Here is a 27,116-nt window from a genome sequence, read left to right on the forward strand (position 1 = left end):
TTCCGACTACCTCAGCATTATCGACATTGACGTTTTTTTCGTTGGGGCGGGGGATCATTTTCCCGACGTCACCGTTGAATAACGTACACGGCGGAATTTCAAAAATCTCTTGGTGCTCATCCAAACTGGGATTGTCCTTCTCGGCGTGCTGTTTCGACAGAAGCTGGGACGACCTCGGAGACAATGGCTGAGCCTGGAAACATTCACTCATTCCAGACTCCCTAAAAAACATTTTTTTGTTTTATAGTGGATCTAGATTGTTCAATAAAATTGCAAATAAAAGTTGGGGTAAAGTGATTGGAGCGTGAATGACTCCAAACGCAGTGCTCATTATTCCTTCTGCCCTGGTCACAATATATGGAATATGATAGACAAGAGCAGCTGGTGCACTTTACAACCCAGAACAGTAAAATAATATCAAAATGCAATAAGCGCATTCGTACGCCAGCTGCTACAGCCATAACTGAACACGCAGACTGGCTAACAACAAGTTATCAACTAACTGCTAAACTGACTCCATCCAAAATCATCCACCGGGCTAGGATCCATCTTTTAAAGCACACACACACACACAGTCTCAAAGTCACAGATTCTACAGTGCACAATGCGATGATGGCGACTCCAAGTGGATAAGAATAACACCTGTATCTCACATGCAGTTGGTTGTTTAGTTGCTAAATTGACTCCAAAGTCACCTAGCGGGCCAAGACCCATCTTTTAAAGCCACACACACACGCAGTCTCAAAGTCACAGATTCTACAGTGCACAATGCGATGATGGCGACTCCAAGAGGATAAGAATAACACCTGTATCTCACATGCAGTTGGTTGTTTAGTTGCTAAATTGACTCCAAAGTCACCTAGCGGGCCAAGACCCATCTTTTAAAGCCACACATACGCAGTCTCCAAGTCACAGATTCTACAGTGCAGAATGCGAGGATGGCAACTCCAAGAGGACAAGAATAATACCTCCAATTTCACATGCAATTGGTTGTTTAGTAGTGGAAAAATCACATTTTAGCCAATTAATCGTCGGGATAAGAGGGGAATAATGTAAAAATATGCAGCTTAACGCATTAAACATTTGAACAGCACTGCAAAGGACGAGTCCGTGGTAGCGAACTCATCGAATGATGCATCCATATCTACAAATTCATATGTCAGTACCAGGGACACAAAAACAGAACCACAAATGGCTTCAAGTAAGTCCGTTAAAAAGGACACAAGTGAAGTAAAGACCAAGAACTTCCCAACCCCCAACACTGCAACATGCCATGTCTTACTCCCCCCTCCCTCGCCTTCACTCCCTTTAATTCCCCATCCATCTCTTTTAGTGTGTCCCTGTCTGGGTGGAGGTGAAGCCGGAGCTGCGCAACCTTCAGGGAGCCGTGAAAGGTTGACGAGCGCGGAGCCGGAATGCGTGTGGACTCGCAAATGAGCCCCCGATGCGACAACTCTGCATCAGACTTTCACTTCGAGGGCTACTGTACAAATCAGCATGCAGCAGGACTGCACTCGCCACAACTTCAGAATCCAAATTGCTCCTGCGTTTATTTGACGGGCTCGCTCGCCACAAATTTTACATTTCATTCATGCATCGCTACTTTATATACACAGAACGCAGTTAATATCGCTGAAAGACTCACTGAAAAGTTTTTGGATGTCGCAAGACGGCACAAAGGTGCGGCTAAAAGTCATTGGTGTCAAAGAAGTAAGATTGTAGTGACTCATCGCGACTGTTCTAAGATAGTCATGTCGATGAGCTCGGTTTAGCCTGGGTTGTTAGTGAAAGTTACAGAATCGTGCCCATATCTCTGTTTATACTCCGCTGAATAGATAGATAGATAGATAGATAGATAGATAGATAGATAGATAGATAGATAGATAGATAGATAGATAGATAGATAGATAGATAGATAGATAGATAGATAGATAGATAGATGATAGATAGATAGATAGATAGATAGATAGATAGATAGATAGATAGATAGATAGATAGATAGAGAAAAGCTCAAGCCGAGAAATGATGGATGCCTCCTTATTTTGAGAAAAAAAATTAATAGACCAAAGAGCCAACAAATATGTGCACTTTGAGTGCGTCTTTTTCAAACTGAGTGGTTTTTAGGCCATTTATTTGTAAAGGCAATGCTGTTATGAGAATTTTTCAAAGGAATATTAAAGTATTTTGGGATCGTAGTTTGTGGTACAGTCACAATTTTAATATTTACTGGGCATCATCTACTTTGGTGTGGTTTCTCGTGATGTTGGCTTGTCACTGAGTCCGTACATCCCCACAGCACCGTTTGTACACTTGACTACTTTAGTAAACAACAAAAGGTTACCAATAATGAGCCCTGAGGGCTACACGGGAGTAGATTGCGCCCGAAGGGACCCACGAGCATCACCGTCAACAGCCACTTTCATGCTGGCCTGTAGCGTCGGCGCAAAGACCAATTTGGGAGAACAAAGAGGTAAGTGTAAGTGCCACAATAAAGGCATGAACGTAATTCCGCTAGGCCAGCACCAGGTCTAATTATCTAATTGCTAGTTGCTACTTAAATAGAAAGTACAAGAGTACTTTTGCCAATTCTGATATTTTCAATACATTTTGGATCTATAAGTACATCTGTGGTCTCGTTAACATCTTCAGCATTCTCAAAATTTGTAGCATAACTCTAGAACTGCCGAGTGTGAAGCGGCTGGGATGAGAATCAGCGCCTCCAAATCCGAGACTACGGTCCTCAGTTGGAAAAGGGTGGCGTGCCCTCTCCAGGTCGGGGTTGAGTTCAAGTATCTTGGGGTCTTGTTCACGAGTGAGGGAAGAATGGAACGGGAGATCGACAGACCGATCGGTGCGGCGTCTGCAGCGATGCGGACTTGGTAACGGTCCGTCGTGGTAAAGAGGGAGCTAAGTTAAAAGGCGAGGCTCTCAATTTAACGGTCGATCTACGTCTCTACCCTCACCTATGGGCAGGAGCGGTGGGTCATGACCCAAAGAACAAGATCTCGGATACAAGCGGCCGAAATGTGTTTCCTTTGCAGGGTGTTGGGGCTATCCCTTAGAGAACGGTTGAGAAGATCAGTCATCCGGGAGGGGCTCGGTGTCGAGCCGCTGCTCCTCCGCATTGAGAGGAGCCGGATGAGGTGGCTGGGGCAGCTGATCCGGACGCCTCCCTGGTCAGGTGTTCCAGGAATGTCCCACCGGAAAGAGACCCACAGGATGACCCAGGACATCCTGGAGAGACTATGTCTCTCGGGTGGCTTGGGAAAGCCTCGGGATCCCTCCGGAAGAGCTGGAAGAAGTGGCTGGGGAAAGGGAAGTCTGGGTATCGCTGCTGAGGCTACTTCCCCCGCGATCCGACCCGGAAAAGCGGTAGATAATGGATGGATGGATGGATGGACTCTTTAGTACCTTCAACATTGTCAAAATTGGTGGCATTAATGTAGAACTGAAAGCGCTCGCCAAAGCAAAAAAATTGCGAGTGAACGCTCGGATAGCTGTTGCCGCTTCACGCATTCAGATCATTCGATGCCGGACGGCGGTGACGGTTGCTTTCGTTGGTATAAGGACGGCTGCGAGTAAGGAGGTTCTTGTTGGGGCTTTGTGCCTGCCCGGAATTTGAAAAATTTGGGGGTCGGCTTCAAACAAATCAAATAAATCCAATGATCTGGATGTCATTTATTTTGAAACTATGTTAAAGTGTTTCGGAATCATAGTCTGTCTGAAATTTACGGTTCTAAACTACTAGTGGTACTCATAAACATTTCAGGAGGGGCGTAATTTAAACAGAGTACTGGCAGCTCAGAAAAATGCAGCTTAGGTGGGCAGCGCGAAAGTCTCGTCACTCACAAACGCATAACAGGAGTCATAAACAAGCAACTAGCAGGAGGAAGGTGAATCGATAACAATAATCAAAAAAATAAAAAAAAAACCCCAGAGCACAGAGTTGAACGCTAGCGTTGAATTTTGCTGACACATCGACATGCGGAGACAAAAACAGAAGCGCCGACAGGAGACGGGCCAGAACCAAACACCACGCACGCAACACGGCGGCCAAGTCCTCCTCGCGCACACCCACTCGCAGACGAGGTTCTGGATCGCGCACTTGCACGGCTTTCAAGTCAAGTGGGAGGCTTCGGAAAGGTCAAGATGCGGCAGGAGCACGGTTTAAAAATAAGGTGTCAATCCGCGTGTCGTTCAACCTTTACGTTTAGGAGTTACATTGGTCAATCAAACGTTTTTTTTTTTTTAAAGGTATGAGTGCTCACCGCCAACTTTTTGTCTTGAGTTGCAAGCAAAATACTAAGTTGCAAAGAGTTAGGTAGTTTTTTTTTTTTTAATTAAAATGAAAAGAGAATGACGCCTATTTGGCAAAAATCACTAACTTTACCTTGCGAAAGTCTGCTAGCTTAACGCTAACACAAAATGCAAAACATTGTAGACGGGCTAACAAAACTAGCGTCGCTGTCACACTCGAATTATAAATCTTGAAACAAGTTACACTTGTAGGCAAACAAACAGCGGCAACACGTGTAGTCGGAACATACAATATAGAGCTCGTGCACGTGACGTCACCATTTTCAGGGCGCCGTATTGCCGGTCAAACAGAGCTGCTCAACATTGTGGGAGAAGTTGAACTCCGCGGAGGAAAATATTTACAATACCCGAGACCTTTTGTGCTGTATGTTGTCACAACAGACGAGACAGATATTCAAATATTAGTTATTCTATCGAATACCATCTGAAAAGACCAGAAAATATCGATGGATTTCGGCAATTAAACGTGATGGATGGTGCACACGCGCCTGCGTAGCGATCGCTTCGTTTCAGGTAGGAACTTTTCTTCTCAATCTCAAATTACCAAAAAGTATTTATAATGCCAGGTTGGTTTATTTGAGAACAATGTGTATTTAAAAAAAAAAAAAAAAAACTGTCGCAGAGGTTTACGAAGGTTAAGTGTGGCCGCAATCGCTTCCGTGTTTTTTTTTTTTTTATTTTTTCAATCATAGTTAATGAATGCGAGTTGGTGTAAAACCAGTTGTCATTTATTTAAGTATTGGTATTTGTATTGAATACCAGCTGAAAACATCGATGGATTCTGGCAAAGGTTAACGTGTGGCCGAACACGCTTCCGCGTTCACGAGCTGTCTCCGCGTCACTATGTGGGATTTATTCCTGATTGAGAACAGATCCAGCAAACAAGTATTTGTATGCGTCCAGACTTTTCTACGCTTTCGTGTAAATCTTGACGGACTCACCAGATCCATGTGTAAATCCACTTGTCCAAGACAAGCGGAAGCTGGTTAATCGTCCAATTTTTTGGGGGCGAAAAGACCGACTTCGACATTTAATACGAGTCCTCTATGCCGAGTTTGTCTAATTTTTCCATGTACCGTCGTTTATTTTCACCTTCTAAATGTCTAACGATATCATACAAGACTCTGGGTGTCATGCTATAAGCCATATTTTCCTGTCATCTCCAACCGATTTAGCATTGAACAATGCTTTGTTAGACCACCAATATGGCGACGTAAACAAAAGTCACGTGATTTTATGACATATTTTATATCCCCCCTACACACACCCATATTCATTATGCTCTGCAAGATGCGCTGATAATTAAAGAAGTTCACTTACAACCGGGTTCTTCTGTCCCATCCCGTAATCTCCGTGTCGAATTATCTGTAAATGGTTCTGTTGTGGTGGCTGACAAGCTAACGTTATCATGCTCGCTAGCAAACTTCCAGCTCAAGTAAACACAACCAGCTAAATTTCAAATTTACTTCTGTGATATGTTTCACATTTTTGACGTGGTCCCAAGATTGAGTTGTGAAATTTGGTGTTTTCAATTCTTATTGATTTCCAACTGAAAAATGGAAAAGACAAATGTCACGCGGATCCCCGTGATTCGCGACAGTTTTGGGGTTGGACGCCGGGACCCCCTTTCGCTATCCCCCAGCCCAGTCCAGCTGCAAAGACGGGATCAGCCCATGAGTCACGCAGTCTGCACACTCCCAAAACAATAGACGGGCGGTCTGGCGGGCCCGGCTCGGCTCGGCTCGGCCAGGCCCGGCTGCACACACACACTTGCGTCTTTGATGCCAAATCGCTACAAGACTGCGAGGCTTGCATGGAAAACAAATGCCGGTATTTTTAGAATACTAATCTAAGTTAATAGTACACAGATCACATGTTTTATCCCAAAGAAACAAAAATAAAATCCTGCGGGGATGTTAACAGAGGCCTGGTTATTATTTGTACCCTGTCAAAAAGATGCAGCTCTAGTCACAGGAAAGATGTTTATGTATTTATTTGATATGCAGTTTAACATCCGTGCACTAGGACATTTTTTTATCCTGACTGGAAAGATCATTTTGACTTTGCCTTACTAGTAAAGTAAACTAGTTCAACCTATATCCTATGAGTATGTGGCGGAATTTCTGCAGTACTAGTAGCCCTTAGTTGTTCACTAGTGCATCGTTTTGTCTCACTAGTATTATGTAGTTGGCGTAGTATCCCAAAGTGGCGACAAAATGTGAACTAGTACAAACAACCAACTTTCCAGTAAAAATATTTGGCTCGCCATGTACCACCATAATGACCAATATTAAACTACAGTAGCGTAGTAGGCCCAAGTGTTCCTCAAATATGAAACAGAGGTTTAATTCCTAAAAAGTTATTTAATATTAGTGTAAGCCCCCCATCCATTATATGAGCCACTTATCCTCACAAAAGTGTAACATGGAACAGTTTGAACATTTGTGCTTTGGTTAAGTGTGTGTGTGTGTGTGGGGGGGGGGGTTACATAAAACAAATACAACATACTGCACATAAAAGTTGAACAAAAACTGTAGTTAAATAAATGTTAAGAAACAGTTCTCAAAGATCAGATGCAAATGTTTTGAATTTAGATACAATTTAAGTGTAATTGGCGAGTGTCTATTTGGCGTATCACTAGTGCTACTCATACCACTCTGAGAATCAGTGTACTAGTACAATGATCTTAATGTGGATATATTTGATGTACTAGTGCGTGACGTGACAAATGCCATCATGCTGCTCCGAGTTAGCAAGCCAGGTTTGATTGTGAACTACTAGCCTTAAAGTGGTCTAGTAGTAGAAAAACATTCCGAGTAAGATAGTCATCCTACTAGTGCAATAAAGTATTAAACTCGTTTGGATAAAGAGTGCACCAAGACAAAAGGTCAAAAAAATGCTCAAACAGTTTTCCATACTTTCCACTACTGCACGCTAGTAGACTATTTTGAAATACTTGCAAGAGAACCAGATGTTAACAGTGAAGCAAAATTGTGCACTAGTTGCTCAGGTAGTGTGCTAATAGTACTACTAGGGATGAAAGTCATGATAATCAATCTGTGGATTACTTTTTCAAGTATCGGATAAAAACTTTTTAAATATCCATCCTTTCATTGAAAAATGACTTTCAAATTCACGCTGCAGAAAATATACAATAGTTATGATTCACGTTCTAGTTGAGTCTCTTAATATATAAAAATGATCATCGTTGTACAAAATGTCTTCCATTGATTAATCACAAAGGCGATCATCCTGCTTTCATGTTGGACTTTGAAAATGGATCATTTTTACACTCCCGATTTTCAAGGCTGAAATTGGTTTGGATTTTGAAACATTTGAAGTTAAAGAAAGCCGATAAACAATTTATTAATCACTGTTGCGGAAATGTCATTCAGCAGTGGTGGAAAGGTGGGGGGGGGGGTAAAAAAAAAACAATTGCTCAAAGGTTTTTTCATCGTAAGAGCCTTCTTGTTGCCTTTTTTTGTATAAACAAGTAAAGCTTTCGTGCATAAAAGGGTAAGTGCCTCCCCCCCCCCCAAAAAAAAACTCCCTTCTTCCTTTGCATCATCCACAAGCCAAAGGGTTGATTTTTGTGACCAATTGTGAACTCACTCACATTAAAGCGCCCCCCCCCCTCCTCGCACTATTATCCTCGACTTTCCCGAGCTTAAGACCACCACGACCACCCCCGCCCCCCCCCTTCCCACTCACTCCTTCTTCACCCTCTCTCTCTCTCTCTCTCCCTCTCAAAGCAAAGTCTTCCCCCACGCATAAAAAAAACCGCCCCTTTTTGTGTCTGTTGTTGTTGTTTTTTGTTTGTTTACCATTTTACTTTTCCACGCGAACTTCATGGCGAGTCCTTCTCTCATGGTCCGGGGGCAGCATCAGAGCCCGACAACAAGTCCTCACGAGGAACGAGACACAGATGGCACCTCTTTGGTTTTCTGGTTTGCTTTATCTTTCTCCTCCTCCTCCTTGCAGCCGCGACACAAAGGCTACGCGTGGTACCGTCCGAACCGACAAACGTCCAAATGTTGCCCCGGTCTCGAGTGGTTCTCTTCTAGTCAATGAGCCTCCGCCTCCTCCTCTTGGTCTCTTTCGTCTTCGGCCTCCCAACATGCAGGACTCCCAAGTTCCCGACTCCTCCCTTTTGCTGTCATTACCGTAAAACACGCAAAAAAACGACCGAGCGACCTTTATAGACGCAGCACACACATTTATAATAATAATAATAATAATAATTATCACCAAAAATTCATCATCTTTTCCTATTATGCCATTAATTTATTCTAGCTCTCACCCCAAAAAAAAAACATTCATAAAGTGTTGTTTTTAATAAGGAAAAGAAATGCACCATACGACTGCATTTTTGAAAAACATATATAGTTATGGCATCATAAACGACAATGTAAAGAAATTAAGCCGTTTTTCATTCTAGCCCTCCCCCAAAAGAAACATTCATAAAGTATTTTTTTAATAAGGAAAAGCAATTCACCATACGACTGCATTTTTGAAAAACATATATAGTTATGGCATCATAAACGACAATGTAAAGAAATGAAGCCGTTTTTGCGACATTTTTTTGCTTTCATTCTGTAAATATTTTGCTTCTCCTTCTGGTGTGTACATTGGCCCCTTGGGGGCAGTATAATCCACCCATCCATTTTCTGTATCGCTTATCCTCACTAGGGTTAGGGTTATCCCAGCTGTCAACGGGCAGGAGGCGGGGTACACCCTGTACTGGTCGCCAGCCAATCACAGGGCACATGGAGACAGACAACAGTCACACAATCACTCCGAGTCTCCAATGAATGCACGTTTTTGGGGTGTGGGAGGAAACCAGAGTGCGCCGGAGAAACGGGGAGAACATGCAAAGTCCACACAAGCGAGGCCGGGATTTGAACCCCTGGACCTCAGAACTGTGAGGCCAGCGCTCTCCAGATGATCCACCGTGCCACCCAGTATAATACAAAGATTCTGACATACTGTACATGGGGATGGTCTCAAGTGAGTCTCAGTGAGTTCGTTCGATTAAATGTTCTTCGCAGAGGATAAAGAATATATGCCATTATTATTACTTATCTGTTCAAAAATAAATTTCTAAATGTTTATCACACCATCAATGCTATTCATAAGCCTGTCTATGGGATTTTGCATTGTTGTAGATTGTTTTTTTTCCTTTCTTTGCATGAAGCTAAATGTACTTCATGAACTAATTCCCTGCCAAGAAATCGGCTGAACTTAGTACTTTTAAATTAAATTTTACTTAAGTATATGTGTTGACAGTGCACGTGTACTTAAAAAAAAGTCCTTCTTCATAAACACAGAGTGGCACCTCCCTTTGCCCAGAGTTGATTTTGCAATCCAGTTATCTACTAGAAAATACAGGACGAAAACGTGAACGATGTTACAGTACACGCAGTATTTGCAGCAGATGTATGCAAATGCGAAGTCGCTTTGCGAGCGAAGCAGCTGCAGCCCGAGGGGCTCCCCGGGCGGGACAATACAAGGAAGGCACGACGTCACCGCCGCTGCGTATCGTCAAGGAGCGAACGGCCGACACCGCTTCCGCTGTCTACATCCGAAAACGGGTCCACAAAAGCGGCCCGCCGACGTGGGCAAACGGCGAGGTCGGAATCGAGCCCGCGGCCTCGTGCGGGCGGCTCACTGTGGACAAAAGTTGTATCGTCGACGTTTGTGAGAAATCACAAGACGGGGGAAGAAAAAAAAAAAAAAAAGATCTGGAGTGACTCGCAGTCGAATGCAAAGCGCCACCAAGGCTGAACAACAACATTGTGGTTAAGTTTTTTGTTTTTGTTTTGTTTTTTTAATAATCCATTAAACAAACGCGATTTGTTTGACGGAGTGAACGAACACGCTAACGGCGATGATGGCGCCGCAACATCCTTGGTGGAGGTAACAGATGAGCAAATAGTGACACAAGAAACATGTCCTCGGCATCGGTCACTCAGAAATAGCCATCTACCCATTATCTACGCCGCTTATCCTCACAAGGGTCATGGGAAAGCTGGAGCCAATCCCAGCTAGCTCCGGGCGAACAGCGGACTACACCCTGAACTGGCCGCCAGTCAGTCGCAGGGCAGATATCGACACCACCGCCGAGCGGGAATCGATCCCGAGCTGCCCGCACCGAAAGGCAGGTGTTTGAACCGCTACACCACAGGCGTGTCAAACTCAAGGCCCGGGGGCCAGATCCGGCCCGCCGCATGATTTTACGTGGCCCGCGAAGGCCAAATCATGGATGTCACCTTCCGTAATCCTTGCACAAATCTGTACCGAAATTTCAAATTGTCACAACATAAATCATAATGTTGACATATTGCAAGTGTTTTTATTTTACCAGACATCAAAAATAGTTGAAAAACCCATAACCGTTGATTTTTGATTCAAAAAGTAATTCATAAGTTTCACGTGTCAATATGATGAGGCAAACGGTACGGTGGTTCAGCTGGTAAAGCGTGGGCCTCACAGTTCTGAGGTCCCGGGTTTCAATCCCAGAACCGCCTGCATTTGGGTGTTCTCCCGTGCCTGTGTGGGTTTCCTCCGGGTGGGCACTCCGGTTTCCTCCCACATCCCCAAAAACATGCAACATTAATTGGACACTCCAAATTGCCCCGAGGTGTGATTGTGAGTGCGGCTGTTTGTCTCCTTGTGCCCTGCGATTGGCTGGCGACCAGTTCAGGGTGTAACCCCGCCTCCTGCCCGTTGACTGCTGGGATGGGCTCCGGCACTCCCCGTGACCCTCGTGAGGATAAACAGCTAAGAAAATGGATGGATGAAATATGATGAGGCGAGAAATGATTTTTATAGTTTCACAGTCATCACGGCCCTCTGAGGGAAAGCGGAAATACAACGTGGCCCGCGACAAAAATGAGTTTGACACCCCTGCACTACACCGTCGGTGACTCATAACTCGTAAATACAGTACTTATTCATTAATGAGTCATATTTAGGTAATTTAAGGATTTAGATAAACAACCAATGATCAATGAAAATTTCCTCTGTGAAGATAACCGATAAAGAAATTTAAATTAAAACACCTTCCTTAGTGTCAGTAACTAGTAGAGAAACAGATGAAAATATAATAATAATAATAATAATATAATATTCCATGGTGTAGGTAACCCCCAAAAAAATGCAATTTCCTCGGTGGAGGTCATCTCGGATCCAGCGCCACTTTTTAACGCGTCATCATTTTCTGTGGGAGAGACGCCGCTGCGACCCGGTTTGCGTGACGGGTCGCATGGAAGCCCCAACGTCAGCGCGGGCGTCACTGAGCCGTCTTCCCCGCACCGACCGGGTCACCACGGAACAAGGTGAGGCCACGTTTGGGCCTCACATCTGGCCGGGCTCCAGTTCCCAGGCCGGTTTGCCCCGTTCGGGTAGGCGGACTTCTGGGAAGCGCACGGTGGGGGGGGGGGGGGGTCAGTGGGAAGGTCACGACCTCAAAGGACCTCCCCGAGAGATTGATGTCACGGCGGCGAGACGAATCCTCTGAAGGCCGAGCGGACGCGGGGAACGTCTTTGGACGTGACGTGTTCTGTGGTTTACTTTCCGTGGCCTATTTTGTTTGATGCGAGGTTGTCATGGTAACGAAAACCTCGTACAGGGTTCCCCGGCCTTTTGGGGATTCGATACTTGCGAATCTTTCTATTTACGGATTCTTGTTCTTGTTGGTCCCTGGCTGCTCAAAACACCCCCGATAGCACCAAATATAAAAGCAGTGCTTTGGTGCCAATTTGGACAAAATGTAGATGAAAAAATAACCCTGCTCTCCATCCATTTTCTTTGCCGCCTATCCTCACGAGGGTCACGGGGAGTGCCGCAGCCTATCCCAGCTGTCGACGGGCAGGAGGCGGGATACACCCTGAACTGGTCGCCAGCCAATCGCAGGGCACATGGAGACAAACAGCCGCACTCACAATCACACCTACGGACAATTTAGAGTGCGCAATTAATGTCGCGTGTTTTTGGGATGTGGGACGAATAGCACGCGGGCACGGGAAGAACATGCAAACTCGGCACAGGCGGGGGCGGAATCGAACCCGGGACCTCAGAACTGTGAGGGCAACGCTTTCCAGCTGATCCACCGTGCCGCATATGGTCCTGCTAGTTTGTTTTAAAAGATGCAACATGCAATCATGCATTTTCCAACCCACTTATCCTCACAAGGGAGGGCTGGGGCCTATTAATTGATTAAAAATGAAAAATACACAACTATCTTAATTAACAAGCAGATAGTGATACAACCAATACTTCCTTGGTACAGTTAACTAATTTATACATGCGCATGAAAATTGAATTTCTTTGACTTAAAAAACAAGCAAAAAAAAAAAAAGTATTTCGTTTTTTACGAATAAAATAAAAAAAAAAAATTCTGCAGAACACACTCAACCACTTTGTATTTTTTTGTTACTGTGACGTCGAATGTAAAATTCCGACATGTCATTTTTGAAGTTATAAAAAGACTTTTCGGAGAAGGAACAAAAGATGCGGCAAACAATTCCATCTGTGCTATTATTTTTCCCTCCGACGAGCGCTCATCTCTGCGTTAACGCGATGCTTACGGTACATACACACACACACACACACACACACACAAGCGGGACAAAAAAATGGGCGGAGCGACGCCGGTACTGTTATTGCACCACATGTTGGGTGAGGGGGGGGGAGAAAAAAAAAAATACATTCCAGGAAATCTCCCGCTTCCTGCCGCCAGCCTCATGACTACGCGGACGCTGCTGTCCTCGTACCAATGGTGGGAATTAATTGACTACAAATACTTGGTTCAAGTACTTTTTTAGGTATCCGTACTTCATTTGTACTTGTAGACCCTACATTTGCAAATCTGGACTTTGTACTCCTTACATTGTCCAAAAAAAGGCTTATTGCTTTTTTTTTTTTTTTTTTTTCTACCGCTGTGGATGATGACACAATATAAAAAAGCCTAAAAGTCAGAAAGGTAATTTTTTTTTTTTTTGCTTTGTGTCATGAGCCAAATTTTCCTGTTGTAACGCGCCACCGTTCGGGTGATGACTGTGATGCTGTCACGCGTGGGCAAGGACGGTTTTCTTTTTTCCATAAACATGACAAAATGTTGTTATTTTTGTGATTGTGATGTCTTTGCAATCATCTACCTTCAAGTTTATTCCCATTAAACGTTTCCAATTTGAATTTCTTCTGAAATTGCCCAGATGAACTTAACCCAATAGAATTTTACTGGAAACTCTCAAAAAATCTCAATGGTTATCTATCCATCCATCTATTTTCTTAGCCGCTTATCCTCACAAGGGTCGCGGGGAGTGCTGGAGCCTATCCCAGCTGTCAACGGGCATGAATTGGGGTACACCCTGAACTGGTCGCCAGCAAATCGCAGGGCACATGGAGACGAAACCGAAATGCCGGCGAAAACCCACGCAGGCACGGGGAGAACACGCAAACTCCACACAGGCGGGTCCGGTATTGAACCCGGGGCCTCAGAACTGTGAGGCCAACGCTTTACACCTGATCCACCGTGACGCCCGTCACTGATTAACCGACTTCAACTCGAGTTTTGTGACATTCAACAACTACAAAAAAAGTCTTTGGTGGTTCAATGTTTACTTACAAGTAAGGTGCATTTTTCAGATGTACAGTAATTATTAGCCAATTTATCTTTTTTTCATGGAATTCCAGAACTTTAGGAAAAGTACGGGATCGCGTAATCTAGCTGTTGAACGATGGCGTGCAATGTGTAACCTGATTTTTCTCCTTCTCGGTGCAAGCGCTAAGTAAAGTTAAAGAGAGGGATCATTACGGTGGTTTATGAATTTTAATTCATTCTGTGACCATCTCAAATAATCTTGGTCGGTCCAATGGAAATGAGAAGCACAATACATAGATACAATGTACGTAGAGATCATCTCATCTTCCCAAGAAGCCACAGTCATAATAGCGATTCTTTGCAGATGTTTAAAAAAATGTGCTCGTGAGTATTGCTGTATTACCTGTCTGCATGTGTTGCTCCACCATATGTGTCCAAGTATCTGTTTCTTGCAGAAGTGGTCCCCAACCACGGGCCCGGGGGCTCATTCGGTATTTGGCCGAGGCTCCTAATTTTACAATTTTTCTCAAGCCGCCAAGTTTCAAGCAATCTGTACTTCTACGGAGGTGTAGAGTTGAGTCCTTTTGGCGACTCTGCCTCAAACCCGACTGGCTGCGACCAGAAGCTCGCCAACGAGGTCGTCAACGCAGAAAGGGGAAAGGGGGAAGGTGCAAGGGTGGTAAAAATGTGGGGTACAAAAGAGGGCGATAGATGACTTTGCCGTTTACAGGGGAGATAAGACGGCGGTCGTATATCAGAGAAAGTGCGGGAGATGAACTCGAAAGGGGGGCATTATCTCCACTTGCACAGTCACAACCCGACAAGATCCACACGGGCTCATCTCGCGCAGATGATGCAATCTCTCGCCGGGCTTCCAGAGGAAGATGACCGGACGGAGCCGCCCCGGCACGGACGAGTCCCGCTTTGCCGTTAACGGAAAACGAGCTCGCGGGATGACTGTGCTGTTGTTGTCGTGTCATGTTGAGGGGGAAAGAAAAAAAATAATAATAATCCAGCTGCTGCCAAATGTCGGTTCTCGTTTTCGCATCCCGCAATTCACAAGCAGAAGGTTTGTGTTCAAGCACGTCGGGAGCCAACAGAGGCCAAAGTTCACAGCCGCATGTCACGAGTTGAAATTTGAAATCATTCGCTCATTCTCTCCTCCCTCTACGGGAATTTTTATAGAGTGGAGCTACCTTGAAAGTTGCACAAAATATGAACTTAAAAATCGCCGTGCAGTGATAATGAAGCAGGGCGCGAGTGAATCATTCGTTTGTCAAAAACGGGCAAAAAGAGTTCTCGAAAACATCCGAAGACAGTGTTGCTTCCATCCATTTTTTGGGTTTCCGTCGCGAACATTTGACTGATCTTATTTCTAACCAGGGGGCGCCAAGAAAGTGAGCGCTAAAAAGAACTCATTAAAGAAAAGAGCTCGTGCACCTACGTCATAAAATCACGTGACTTTTGTTTACGTCGCCATATTGCCGGTCAAGCTGAGCATCGCTCATTGCTAAGTCAGTTGGAGACGACACGACGCCCAGAGTCATGTCGGATACCGTCAGACGTTTAGAAGGTGAAAATGAACGACGGTACGTGGAAAAATGAGATAAACTCGGCCCAGAGGACCCGTATTTAATGGCGAAGTCGATGTTTTCGCCGATAAGAAATTGGACTGTTAATTCGTTTCTGCTTGTCTCGGACAACTGGATCTACACACGGTTCTGATGAGTAAGTCGTCGAGATTTACACGGAAAAGTTTGAAAGTGTATAAAAGTCTGGACACATACAAATACTTTGTTGCTGCATCTGTCCTCAATCAGGAATAAATCCCACATAGTGACCGTCTCGGCGGCTCGTGAACGCGGAAGCGTGTTCGGCCGCACGTTAACCTTTGGTGGAATCCATCGATGTTTTGACTAGTATTCAATACAAATACCAATATTTAAATAAATGACCGCTGATTTTATACAAGCTCGCATTCATTAACTATCATTGAAAAAAATATATAAGAGGATTGAGTTGTCTCCATGGAACGTACACGGAAGCGATTGGGGCCACACTTAACCTCCGTAAACCTCTGCGACAGACAGTTTTGTTTTTTTTTTTTTTTTTTTAACACGCATTGTTCTCAAACGTACGGAAGCCTATTGCTGCCACACCCAAAAAAAGTCTGCAGTACGGAAGCTGCCAGTAATACGCTTGCCAACTTGGCATTATAAATACTTCTTGGGAATGTGAGATTGAGAATAATAATTCCTACCTGAAATGAAGCGATCGCTACACAAACATGTGCGTATTTTGGTTGGGGCAACATCCATCACCTTTAATTGCCGAAATCCATCGATATTTTCTGGTCTTTTCAGATGGTATTCCATAGAATATCTAACATTTGAATATCTGTCTCGTCTGTTGTGACAACCAAGAGCACAACAGCTCTCGGGTATTGTAAATATACACATACTAAAACGTAATAAAATAATACTCACTGGTATATATTCATTATGCTGAGTGAAAACCAACTAATATTACTTCATCTTTTTCAAGAGATTCTTAGCAAGATAGAAGAAAAGATTCTTCACGTATTTGTGTAAGCACAACACTGCCCCCAGGTGGCTAAACTGTGCACACCAGAAGGAGCAGCACAATGCCAATGGGCACTCAAACATGAACTTCGACGCACAAAATGTTATGACTGCGTTTTTTGAAGTACAATATCGCAGTGCTTGTCTTGTTTTCAATGGGAGAGACGAATTGCGATAGGACTGTTTTGAAATTCGATTCTTAGGTGCCGGTACGACGCTATTTGGGTCAGGTTTTCACAGTTAGCGCGGCCTTCCGAGGGAAACCATAACACCGAAAACGAGTCGGCTTTGCCGCGCGAGGATCCTTAACTCGTTCCATATGAGCGCCGCTGAGACGGCCTTTGTTGTGATTTGTAAGGCTGCGGTCGACTGCGCGGACGCGCGCTGGATCCGGCGGTCGCGACCGGCCAAACACTCGCAACAGCTGCGTTTGTTTTCGCACTCCGCCTCGCTCCGGTCAAGCGGAACCTTTGTCCGGACCACATTAAAGCCTCGCGATCGTCGGGCCCGTCTTCTTCGCCTCCCCGCCATCGCCCGTCTCCTATGTCACTCACATCTATTGTCCTCCCCCGTCTCTTTCTTCCTTTCTTCCTTTCTTTCTTCCTTTCTGCCTCCAGAGAACTGACGTCATTTTCAGTAAAGGCCAGCGCTCGGAGGCTTTCACCCCGCCTCCTCTGAATCCCACACCAGAATCACAGCTGACACAGCTGGGAGGAAAGTTTCTTGGGATTTTCATAACCACTTAAATTATGACAAATCACTTTTTTTTTTTTTTTTTTTAAATCCAAGGTGATGTTCATAACAGACTTTCCCCCCACCCCAAACTTCAAGCTTCCTTTTTGGGGTCAGTGGCGCAAAAACTGGAATAATCCTCTTGATTTGGATCATGTGCTTCTTGGACTTTCAAGTGTCGGGCCTTGAAATTAGGCACACCCTCCCCCCCCCATCATGAAACCCCCCCCCCCCCACACTCCCCTCAAAGCTAAGCCTAGCTAAGCCTTGAAATGAGTCAGTCTGGACCAGGTTGCTTGTCTGTCTGACCTGGCGCTAATGCGAGAAGGACCATCTGTTACTTGACAGAGCGACACCAACGCCGATTTGTCACATATGTAACAAAAACAACATACACTGGGTTGTGTGCGCGCGTTGAAACGTGGCGGGGAGGCGGCGGGCCGCGGTGGGGGGTCCTTCAGTGGGCAATCAGCATCTCCCCGCAGTGAAAAATGTATTTTGTTTGGCCAAACAGTCCGTCAGCACAAACACAACAAGCACACTCGCGCAGAAGCTGCTGTCGGCCGTGGCTCACACCCAGATTGTCACATGCAAATTCGCAGTCATGTGCCACCCCGGGAGGCTCCGCCTCTTAAAGCGACATGTATCTAAACAGTCACCACAAGTATTTTAGCTGGAATTAGATTTGTGTGCGTTCAAACCTGTTTACAATCTGTTTTAAAACTGTATTTGAATATGTTCTATTGTGTTCCTGGTACATGGCAGAGGTAAAAATATTTGAAAAATGTTTTAATAAGTCCCTCTACTTTGTGGATGTTCACATATTGGAATGAATCAGAACCTGTCCTTCAGAAAATTCTTGGTCAAGTAAATTAATTTAAATATTAAAAACAAGCTCCGTTTTCCAATTGAGCATCTTTCATCCATCCATCCATTTTCTTTGTTGCTTATCCTCACGAGGGTCACGGGGAGCGCCGGAGCCTATCCCAGCTGTCGACGGGCAGGAGGCGGGGTACACCCGGAACTAGTTGCCAGACAATCACAGGGCACATGGAGACAAACGGCCGCACTCACAATCACACCTACGGGCAATTTGGATTCCAATTGATGTTGGATATTTTTGGGATGTTTTAGGAAACCGGAGTACCCGGAGGAAACCCACGCAGGCACAGGGAGAACATGCAAACTGCACACAGGCGGGTCTGGGATTGAACCTGGGACCTCAGCACTGTGAGGCCGACGCTTTACCAGCTGATCCACCGCGCCGCCATCTTGCATCTGGACCTTTTTTTTTTTAATAAAAAGAAATGCATTTTTTATTTTTGTTTTTGTGGTAAAATATAAACAAAACAAAATGCAAAGAACAACAGCTTTTCCATTTTGGTTTGAATCAAATGGTAAAGCGTTGGCCTCACAGTTTTGAGGTCCCGGGTTCAATCTCGGACCCACCTGTGTGGAGCTTGCGTGTTCTCCCCGTGCCTGTGTGGGTTTCCTCCGGTGCACTCCAGCTTCCTCCCAAATTCCAAAAACATGCAAGATTAATTGGACGCTCTAAATTGCCCCAAGGTGTGATCGTGAGTGCGTCTGTTTGTCTCAATGTGCGCCGCGATTGGCTGGGGACCAGTTCAGGGCGTACCCCGCCTCCTGCCCCTCGACAGCTGGGATAGGCTCCGGCACTCCCCGCGACCCTTTTGAGGATAACCGGCAAAGAAAATGGATAGATGGATGGATGGTTTGGAAATGCAAAATGGAAATTAAAAATGACATCAATGTTAAAAAAATACAAAAACACAGAATTTACACACACACACATACAGTTGCTGTTTCTGGTATGAGCAATACGTGTGGCTTCACAGAAAAGATTACTGAAATGGTTTTCTATTGGAGTCATGCCATAGGAAGCTTTGTATGGGGAATTTGCGCCCCCTTGTGGATGCAACCGCTGTATTCAAACCTCAAGCAAGCTGCCCGTAACACACCGGTGATAAGCCAAGCGGGACAAACAGTTGGGCGCCCACAAAAGTCACACCTATCTGCACGCTTTAAGAAAGAGAGAGCGAGTGAGCGAGAAGAGAAAAACATCACATTCTGTAGTTGTGTTGGGAAATCAAACTGAGCCAGTGACGCACACAACAAAACACACGCAGCAAAAAAAAAAAAAAAATTAAATAAAAATGAGTAACACGAACCGGAATATGCAAATAGATACATAACACGTTCGAAACCGCCATATTGCGATAACTTGGCGTTGTTAACGGGACCACACACACACACAAACAAACACGATTACACACATCACAATGCGGACTTGATCCTTGTCATGCGTCCCGACTAATACCAACAGGCACACTTTGTGTGCATATGTGTGTCAAAAATGTGAGCAACTGAGCACACTCACAAGCAAAATCCATGCAAAATAAATCAAATGAAATATTTGCGCATATTGCCTACTATAGAACTGTTTTGTTATTAAAATAAGTTTTCAAATTGGGGTCCCCGGACAACAAAAACATGTTTTCGTACATAAAAATATATCTTCGCACGGAGACAGTCACAACTTCTCAGTAGGCTGCAGTAATATGCAGAGGACAAAGAATATCTATGAGTTATTCATATACAGCAGTGCCTCGGTTCTCAACCCCAATCCCGTCCAGAAGGCCGGTTGAAAACTGAAACGTTTGAAAAACAAAGCGTGTTTTCTCATTACAATGAATGGAAAATGAAGTAATGCGTTCCAAAACAAAATTTTTTTTTTTTTTTTTTTTAGCTTTTCCTGATAATAACCTGCATAGTAAAAATATTTGTATGGTTTAAATACTTATACTTTAAATAATATAAACCAAAGCAAAAAAAAAAAAAAATCTCGAAATTTTCATTCAAAAACCGATTTGTATGAAAACAGAGACGTTCGAAAACCGAGGTCCCACTGTATTGCATGCGCACGTGTTGCTCCACCGTTTGTTGAAATAGTCAAAACGCAGCGACACTGATGCCATTTGTTAACCCGTCTATGGCATTTTGCATCGTTTGTTAGCATCTTTGTTTAGTTGCAGTTGTGGTAACACTAGCGGTTTTCCCCAGAAGATGAAAGAAATTATACCTGAGAGAATTGGTTATTGTAAGCAGAAAACGTCATTCTTTTTGTTTGATGCTTAGTTTAACAGTAAACCTTAACTGGGAGTGGCATTAAATAGCACAATGACTTTTTTTTTGGGGGGGGGGGGATTATTTGCTATCTGCAAACTGTGGCTTGTTATGTTGTTAGTTGAGTTCACTCCACCATCCATTAAAATAAGTTTTTCAACTATTCATCTTTGGTAACACAAAAATCCTTGTAATATCTCAGCTTTGTCATTTATGATACATGACTATTTGAAATTTTGATACAGATTTTTACAAGAATCATGGCAAATGACACTCTAGAAATGGCTTCGTGGGCCACATAAAAACACGTGGGCGGCCAGATCTGGCCCCTGGCCCTTGAGTATGACACTAGTGCTTTAAGCAACGGATGAATGAACACAAATATTGGAGCAGCACATGTAGACACATAATAAAACAAGACTCACAGGCATTTATTCTATATCCTCGGCGGAGAAGAGCTCATTTTACTGCAACTTATTGAGGAGTTGTGACCGTCTCCATGTGCGGTATATCACTAGCCAAATACAGTACGTGGCAAAAACTGTGTAGTTTTGTTTAAATTATTACGTTTTATCAATGTGTATTTCAAGTAAAATATTATACTGCTTTTTTATTTGTTAACGACCACATTGCAAACATTTGGGGTTTTTAACAATGTTTTGAAAGGAATTACAAGGGTGCTTAAGGAACAATTGGCTTGTTATGAATTGAGTTGAGTTCACTCCACCATCCATTTTTTGCTTGAAAGTCAAAGGAAAAAAGATGAAAAAAAATGAAAACAGAACCACTTCTCATAATTGGAAAAACTGCTGCTTTGTTAACCTCAAAATAATGACGTTTCCACTTTAAAAAAAATGACATTATTCTTGTAAAAATGTAAAAAAAAAAAAAAAAAAAATCAATTTGTCCCAAAAAGTGTGTGAACCCGTGCGACGGAGCTGGAGCATCACCCACACACATATGGCAACCATATAACAGAACAGAACTCCCACACACGCCCGTCACCATCTGGCGCCACCGTGAGCCGCCGCCCCAGTTAAGCGAGCCGCCGCTGGGACGGACGCTCGGGTCGCGGGGGGACAATACCCGCACTTATTGACTTTTCACACCGGTCCCATTATGTGACCTAATTAGGCCCACGGTCACAACGGCGCGGCGCCGCGGGCGGCCGGACAACTTGACACATGCCGGGGGGGGGGGTCACCCGAGTGTGTAAACAGGATCTTAAGTGGGTTGATTGAATAAAAAGCGGTGGCCGGACCTATTTTCCGGGTCTATAAAAGGTGGTCTGTTGCTGCTGCACTTCGGTTCCTAATGACAACAGTCACTCTTTTAATCAAGAAGCCGTCCATCTCCCCTGAATGGGTGTCTGAATTGTCGCCATTTGAAAGCGCAGCGAGAAATAAGAATCAAGGCCTTCACAAGGAGATAAAAGCCCCTTTCACACTGGCGAGCCCCAAGCCGCCTTTGTCTCAGCCTGCTGTCCTGTCCAGACCACAGTGGACCCAAATATTATATGACCGCAACACTGGGGGAGGCACTAAAGTGCCAAGCTGGAAAAATGCAGTACCCAAAAGGCATTTTCAAAAATGGTTTTTTTTTTTTTATAATGGACGTGTATAATTTGACGGTAAACTGTGAACGTAACACTGGTGGGAATGTTTTGTCAGATTTGCGATACAAGCGCTGTATGGGGGCAGCGACGTCAACTCAACTCACTTGACAGCAAGTAGAAGTTGCCAGATAGCAAACAATGCCACAAAAAAGGAGGCGTCAAGCTGTTTATTGCCACTCTCGTGATGAAATTTTCATCCATCCATCCATTTTCTTAGCCGCTGATCCTCACAAGGGTCGCGGGGAGCGCAGGAGCCTATCCCAGCTGTCAACGGGCAGGAGGCGGGGTACGCTCTGAACTGGTTGCCAGCCAATCGCAGGGCATATCGAGACAAACGGCTGCACTCACGATCACACCTATGGGCAATTTAGAGCAAGGGTGTCAAACAGACATTGTCGTTAGTTTCTGTCTGAGGGCCATTATGACTGAAACTATGAAAATCTTTAATTGACCCATCATATTTACACATTTAATGTATCAACTAGTTTTGGAATCAGAAATCAAGGGTAAATGGTTTTTCAACTAGTGTCTATGTTTGGTAACACAAAAATGCTTGCAATATCTCACCGTCATCATTTATGATATGACAGTTTGAAATTTTGGTTCAAATGAACAAAAATCATGGAAGTTGATGGAAATTATTTCCCTTTGTGGGCCACAAAAAATCATGCCGTGGGCCGCATCTGGCTGCCAGGCCTCGAGTTTGACATCTGTGATTTAGAGCGTCCAATTTATGTTGCATGAAAAACTGAGTGCACCGGAGAAAACCCACGCAGGCACGGGGAGAACATGCAAACTCAACGCAGGCGGGTCAGGGATTGAACCCGGGTCCTCAGGACTGTGAGCCCAACGCTTTCCAGGTGAAACACCGTGCTGCCCCTTGAAATTTTCAGTCAAATTAAACATAAAAAAAAAATGAATCACTTATTGTGGATTTAAAACAACCGCATAACTTTGTCTAAGGAAAGTCTGCTTAGCTTAATGCTAACAAACAATGCAAAACACCATGGGCAGGCTCATAAATAGCATCGAGACTGCAGCTTTATAACTCTTCAAATAATTGATATTTAACACACATGGTGGCGCAATACAGACAATGTAACAATGCACACAGCTATCTTTTCGTCCTGTGTGAAAAACAACTTTTACTGCAGATAACTGAGGAGTTGAGACCACCTAAATAAACGTGTGCATCATAGTTTACGTTCGCCGTGTTTAATGCTCACCCTAAATGACGTCACTGCCCACAATACAGGTTTTGCCTTGCATTGTGGGATATGGCAGTCATTTTAGCCAAAAAAAAACAAAGACAGAGCCACTGATGTTGAGTACGGAAGCGTATTGCTGCTACACCAAAAAAAAAAAAAGGGTCACTTTCACGTTATAACGTGATGTTTCACATTATAAGGTGTATGTTCCGTGTTATAACATATGTTTCACGTTATAATGTGGTTAATTACATGCCATAAGGCGAATCATTTCATGTTATAACGTGAAAAGTTTCACGTTATAACGTAATTCATTTCATGTTATAGTGTGAAGCTTTCATGTTGTAACGTAGATTCGTTTCACGTAATAATGTAGAAAATAACAAATAAATACATTTCACTTCTCTTCATGCCGTCCTCCAAAAGGCAATTATTTATAGTTGTACTCCATTTTCTACTACATTACTACATGTTCTTGCTCCATGCGTAAGAGGAAATCTTCGGGTACACCGAGACTCGGTAAAAACCTCACCAGAACCACGTTTTGTGCAACACTCAATGAGAGTCCACTTGTGTCTTCCTGTATGCCACCTTGGAAGGATGTTGACGCCAACTTTTCAGGTTATAATGTAGAACTTATTGAGTTTTACCGTGATATGTTTCACGTTATAATGTGATAAATTACATGTTATAACGCGGTTCATTTCACATTATAACATGAAACGCTTCATGTTATATGTGAAATGAATTATGTTCTAACATGAAATGATTCACATGATAACATGTAATTAATCACATTCTAATAACATGAAACATCTACCTTATAATGTGAAACATTTCACGTTATAACATGATAGCGACTTTTTTTTTTTTGGTGTGGCAGCAATACGCTTCCGTAGTTCAGCCTTCGCGGGACAAGAAAAATCAAAAGTTCTGAGACTTCCCTGGTCATCGCATGACTTTTCGTAAATAAAAAAAAAATGTTATGTTATCCAAAGTAATTTTATTTTTCAAAAAAATTCTTCATGCGTCTACCCGAGTACTTTAGTCACCTCTGGTGAGCAATAATGGAAAGAGCAAACACAATCAAAAAAGTAGAATGGCGGCACGTGATGGCCAAATCTGAAACAGGATGTAAGAATGAGAAGTTGTCTTGCGCTCCTTCAAAGAGTTCAAAGCGCGTTGTCAAGTCATCAAAACACACCACGAGCAAGTTCGGGAAGGCAAACACTAAAAGACGTCACCGGGCATCAGCCTCCGACCAGCACTTCTCCCTACATAAAAAGCGAAAGAGGAAGGAGGAGTGCTCAATCAGCTTTCTTTTTCACGTTTTTTTTCTCAATGGCCGTGGCACCGTTGTGGAAATTCTGAGTCCCTTCCGCCCGCTTTCCCCGCCGACGGTCACTTCTGCATTTCCACCTCGTGACCTTTTCAAGTTATCGAACTATTCCGCCGGTGGCGCGCGTATAACGCGTTCTCTTTCATTCATGGATTCGCTCGCGGCCTAATTGGATTTCTTCCTCAGTCAGTGTGTGTGTGTGTGTGTGTCTGAAAGAGGGAAAGAGACAGAGAGAAAGAGAGAGTGAGAAAAAGAGGAGTATAAACACACCATTGTTGGGTCAAAGTCGTAAAAACGGAGTGCGGTCAACCGCTGAGATGTTTGCGCGTCTGTCACAAGGAGGTTTAAACGCGGCGGTCATGTTCTTTGTCAGCGTAGCGGGCGCAACCTCGGAACTTTAAAACTGTGAAAATGATCACGTCGCAATTATCGACCCCGTCGAGCTGTGCAAAAACACGATGAAAAATGCCCCGAGAAAAAAACTGTTGAGGTTCGAGATCCGAGTGACCTACCTCGAGAAATTTTTTGTGGTCATGGGTTATAAAGTTTATCGTCAAACTAAGTATATATAAAAAAAAAAAAAAAGGCGACGCCGAATTGTGTATTTAAAAAAAAACGCACAGCTTTGCTTAATGCTAACAAACAATGTAAAGTGCCATCGACTGGCGAACGAATTAGCACACCGCGTTGTTATACAGTAATAACCCTTCACGCTACGGGTGTCACTCATTTTTCTCGCACGCCACATTCTTGTTTATCTTCAGAGGGCTGCTATGAATATGAAACATAAATATTCAGTCATCTCGTAGTATTTACATCATCAATTTATGAACTAGTTTTGGAATGTGTTTTTCAACTATTCATGTTCGGTAACACAAAAACGCTTGTAACATCTCAACTTTGTCATTTATGATACATGACAATTTGAAATTTTGGTACATATTTTTACAAGAATCATAGAAATTGACACTCTAGATTTGGCTTCGCGGGCCACATAAAAACACGTGGCGGGGCCAGATCTGGCCCCCGGGCCTTGAGTTCGACACCAGTGCTTTCAGCAATGGATAAATGAACACAAACATTGGAGCAGCACATGTAGACAGATAATAAAACAAGACAGAGTCTAATTTTACTGCAACTTATTGAGGAGTTGTGACTGTCTCGATGTGCGGTATATCACGAGCCAAAACTGTGTAGTTTTTTTAAATTACTGTGTTTTATCAATCTGTATTTAAAGTAAAATATTATACTGCTTTTTTTTTTGGTTAACGAACACATTACAAACATTTCGGGGTTTTAAAGATGTTTGAAAGGACTTAGGAACAATTAAACCAGGATCTCGAGGGCACCACTGTACATCGAGATCACCAATCATATTGGTTATTAAATGTAATTTCAGATGTATCATCTTGTGAGGATGAATTTGAAATGTCCCATTACTAATGTACTTTTTGTTGTGTTTCCATATCGAGTGCTTCCGATTCTGAAGCCGCGCGGGCAGATTAAGTTGACATGGCAACAGACAGAACCTGAAATCTGATTGGGTGAAAAAAATAGAGTACTTACTTAGGGTACTAATAGAGTACTTCTACTAAAGTACAGAAGGTGAGTACAGTACTTTGGCCACTTGTGCATGTGGACCTGTTTTTGCAAAAACAGCACGAGAGGTCCCGTGGGAGTCCGCTAATAATAATGAGTCAACTCTATGATAAGGGCACTCCCACCTCATCTCTGACCCGAACTGTTGGAACTGATAGGCGTGGTGGCGGTGATTACGGTAATCAGGTCCGACGCTGCCCCCACCCCCGGCCCAGTTTTGTTTTTTTTGTGAACAACAGCCATGGTTTCATAACATCGTCCACCTTAAAGCGGGAGAAATGTCAAAGTGACATGACCGGGATAAACGCCGACGATTTGTGACAGGTCACGCAAAATCCTTCAAGCTTCAAGCTGAGTTATTTTTATTTAACAGAATTACGAAATCCGTCAGGACTCCGAATGGGACAATTCCTGCAGTATATTAATAAATTAAAACTGTTTAATACTAATAGATGCTTGAAAATACAATTATTAGAGCTCCCCTATTGCAGTGCCATATCATGGGTGGCAAAACTATGGCTCGTGAGCCGCATGTGGCCTGCTCCATTCTTTCATAAGGCCCGCCAGTACGATATTATTTGTTGCATTGATTTGGCAGTTTATGCTCCCCAAATTATTTAATCTAAACGGGATTCATTCACTTGAATGCATTTATTTTTATCAGTTTATCTCATTCAGTAATTTGGTAATTTATTTTGAACAATTTTACACTTGCATTTAACATTCTTTTAATTTTAGTAGTAAATTGGTTGATAAATTACAATTAATACAATTTTTTTTAAATGATGAATTATTTTATTGAATTCCACTTTTATTGCATCAATGTAGTGTGCCCCCCTTAAAATTGGATAATCTATTTCATTAAAATCTATTTGTTCATTTAGGTAGTTAATGAATGTGATAATTTGTTAAAATATCAGTTAAGTCTGTGACATGCATTAAAAATATTTGAAATAATTATTTGAATAATTACATG

At 43.4% G+C, this 27,116-nt stretch overlaps 1 protein-coding gene across 4 annotated transcripts in view; it reads right to left on the minus strand.

Annotated features, from left to right (window-relative positions):
* The window catches only part of rgl1 (ral guanine nucleotide dissociation stimulator-like 1), a 52,724-nt gene that overhangs the window by 17,614 nt on the left and 7,994 nt on the right, over positions 1 to 27,116 (minus strand). Inside the window, exon 1 of one of the 4 annotated variants that reach the window (XM_061824150.1) lies at positions 8,142 to 8,471. The exons of the other annotated variants lie outside the window; for them this stretch is intronic. Coding sequence (XP_061680134.1) covers positions 8,142 to 8,186 — 45 coding nt within the window. The 5' untranslated portion in view covers positions 8,187 to 8,471. Of the gene's footprint in view, positions 1 to 8,141; positions 8,472 to 27,116 lie in introns of those variants that run through there. 4 annotated transcript variants of the gene reach the window in all.

Source organism: Syngnathoides biaculeatus, chromosome 7 (assembly GCF_019802595.1).
Source record: "Syngnathoides biaculeatus isolate LvHL_M chromosome 7, ASM1980259v1, whole genome shotgun sequence".
In the NCBI taxonomy this organism is placed as follows: Eukaryota; Metazoa; Chordata; class Actinopteri; order Syngnathiformes; family Syngnathidae; genus Syngnathoides; species Syngnathoides biaculeatus.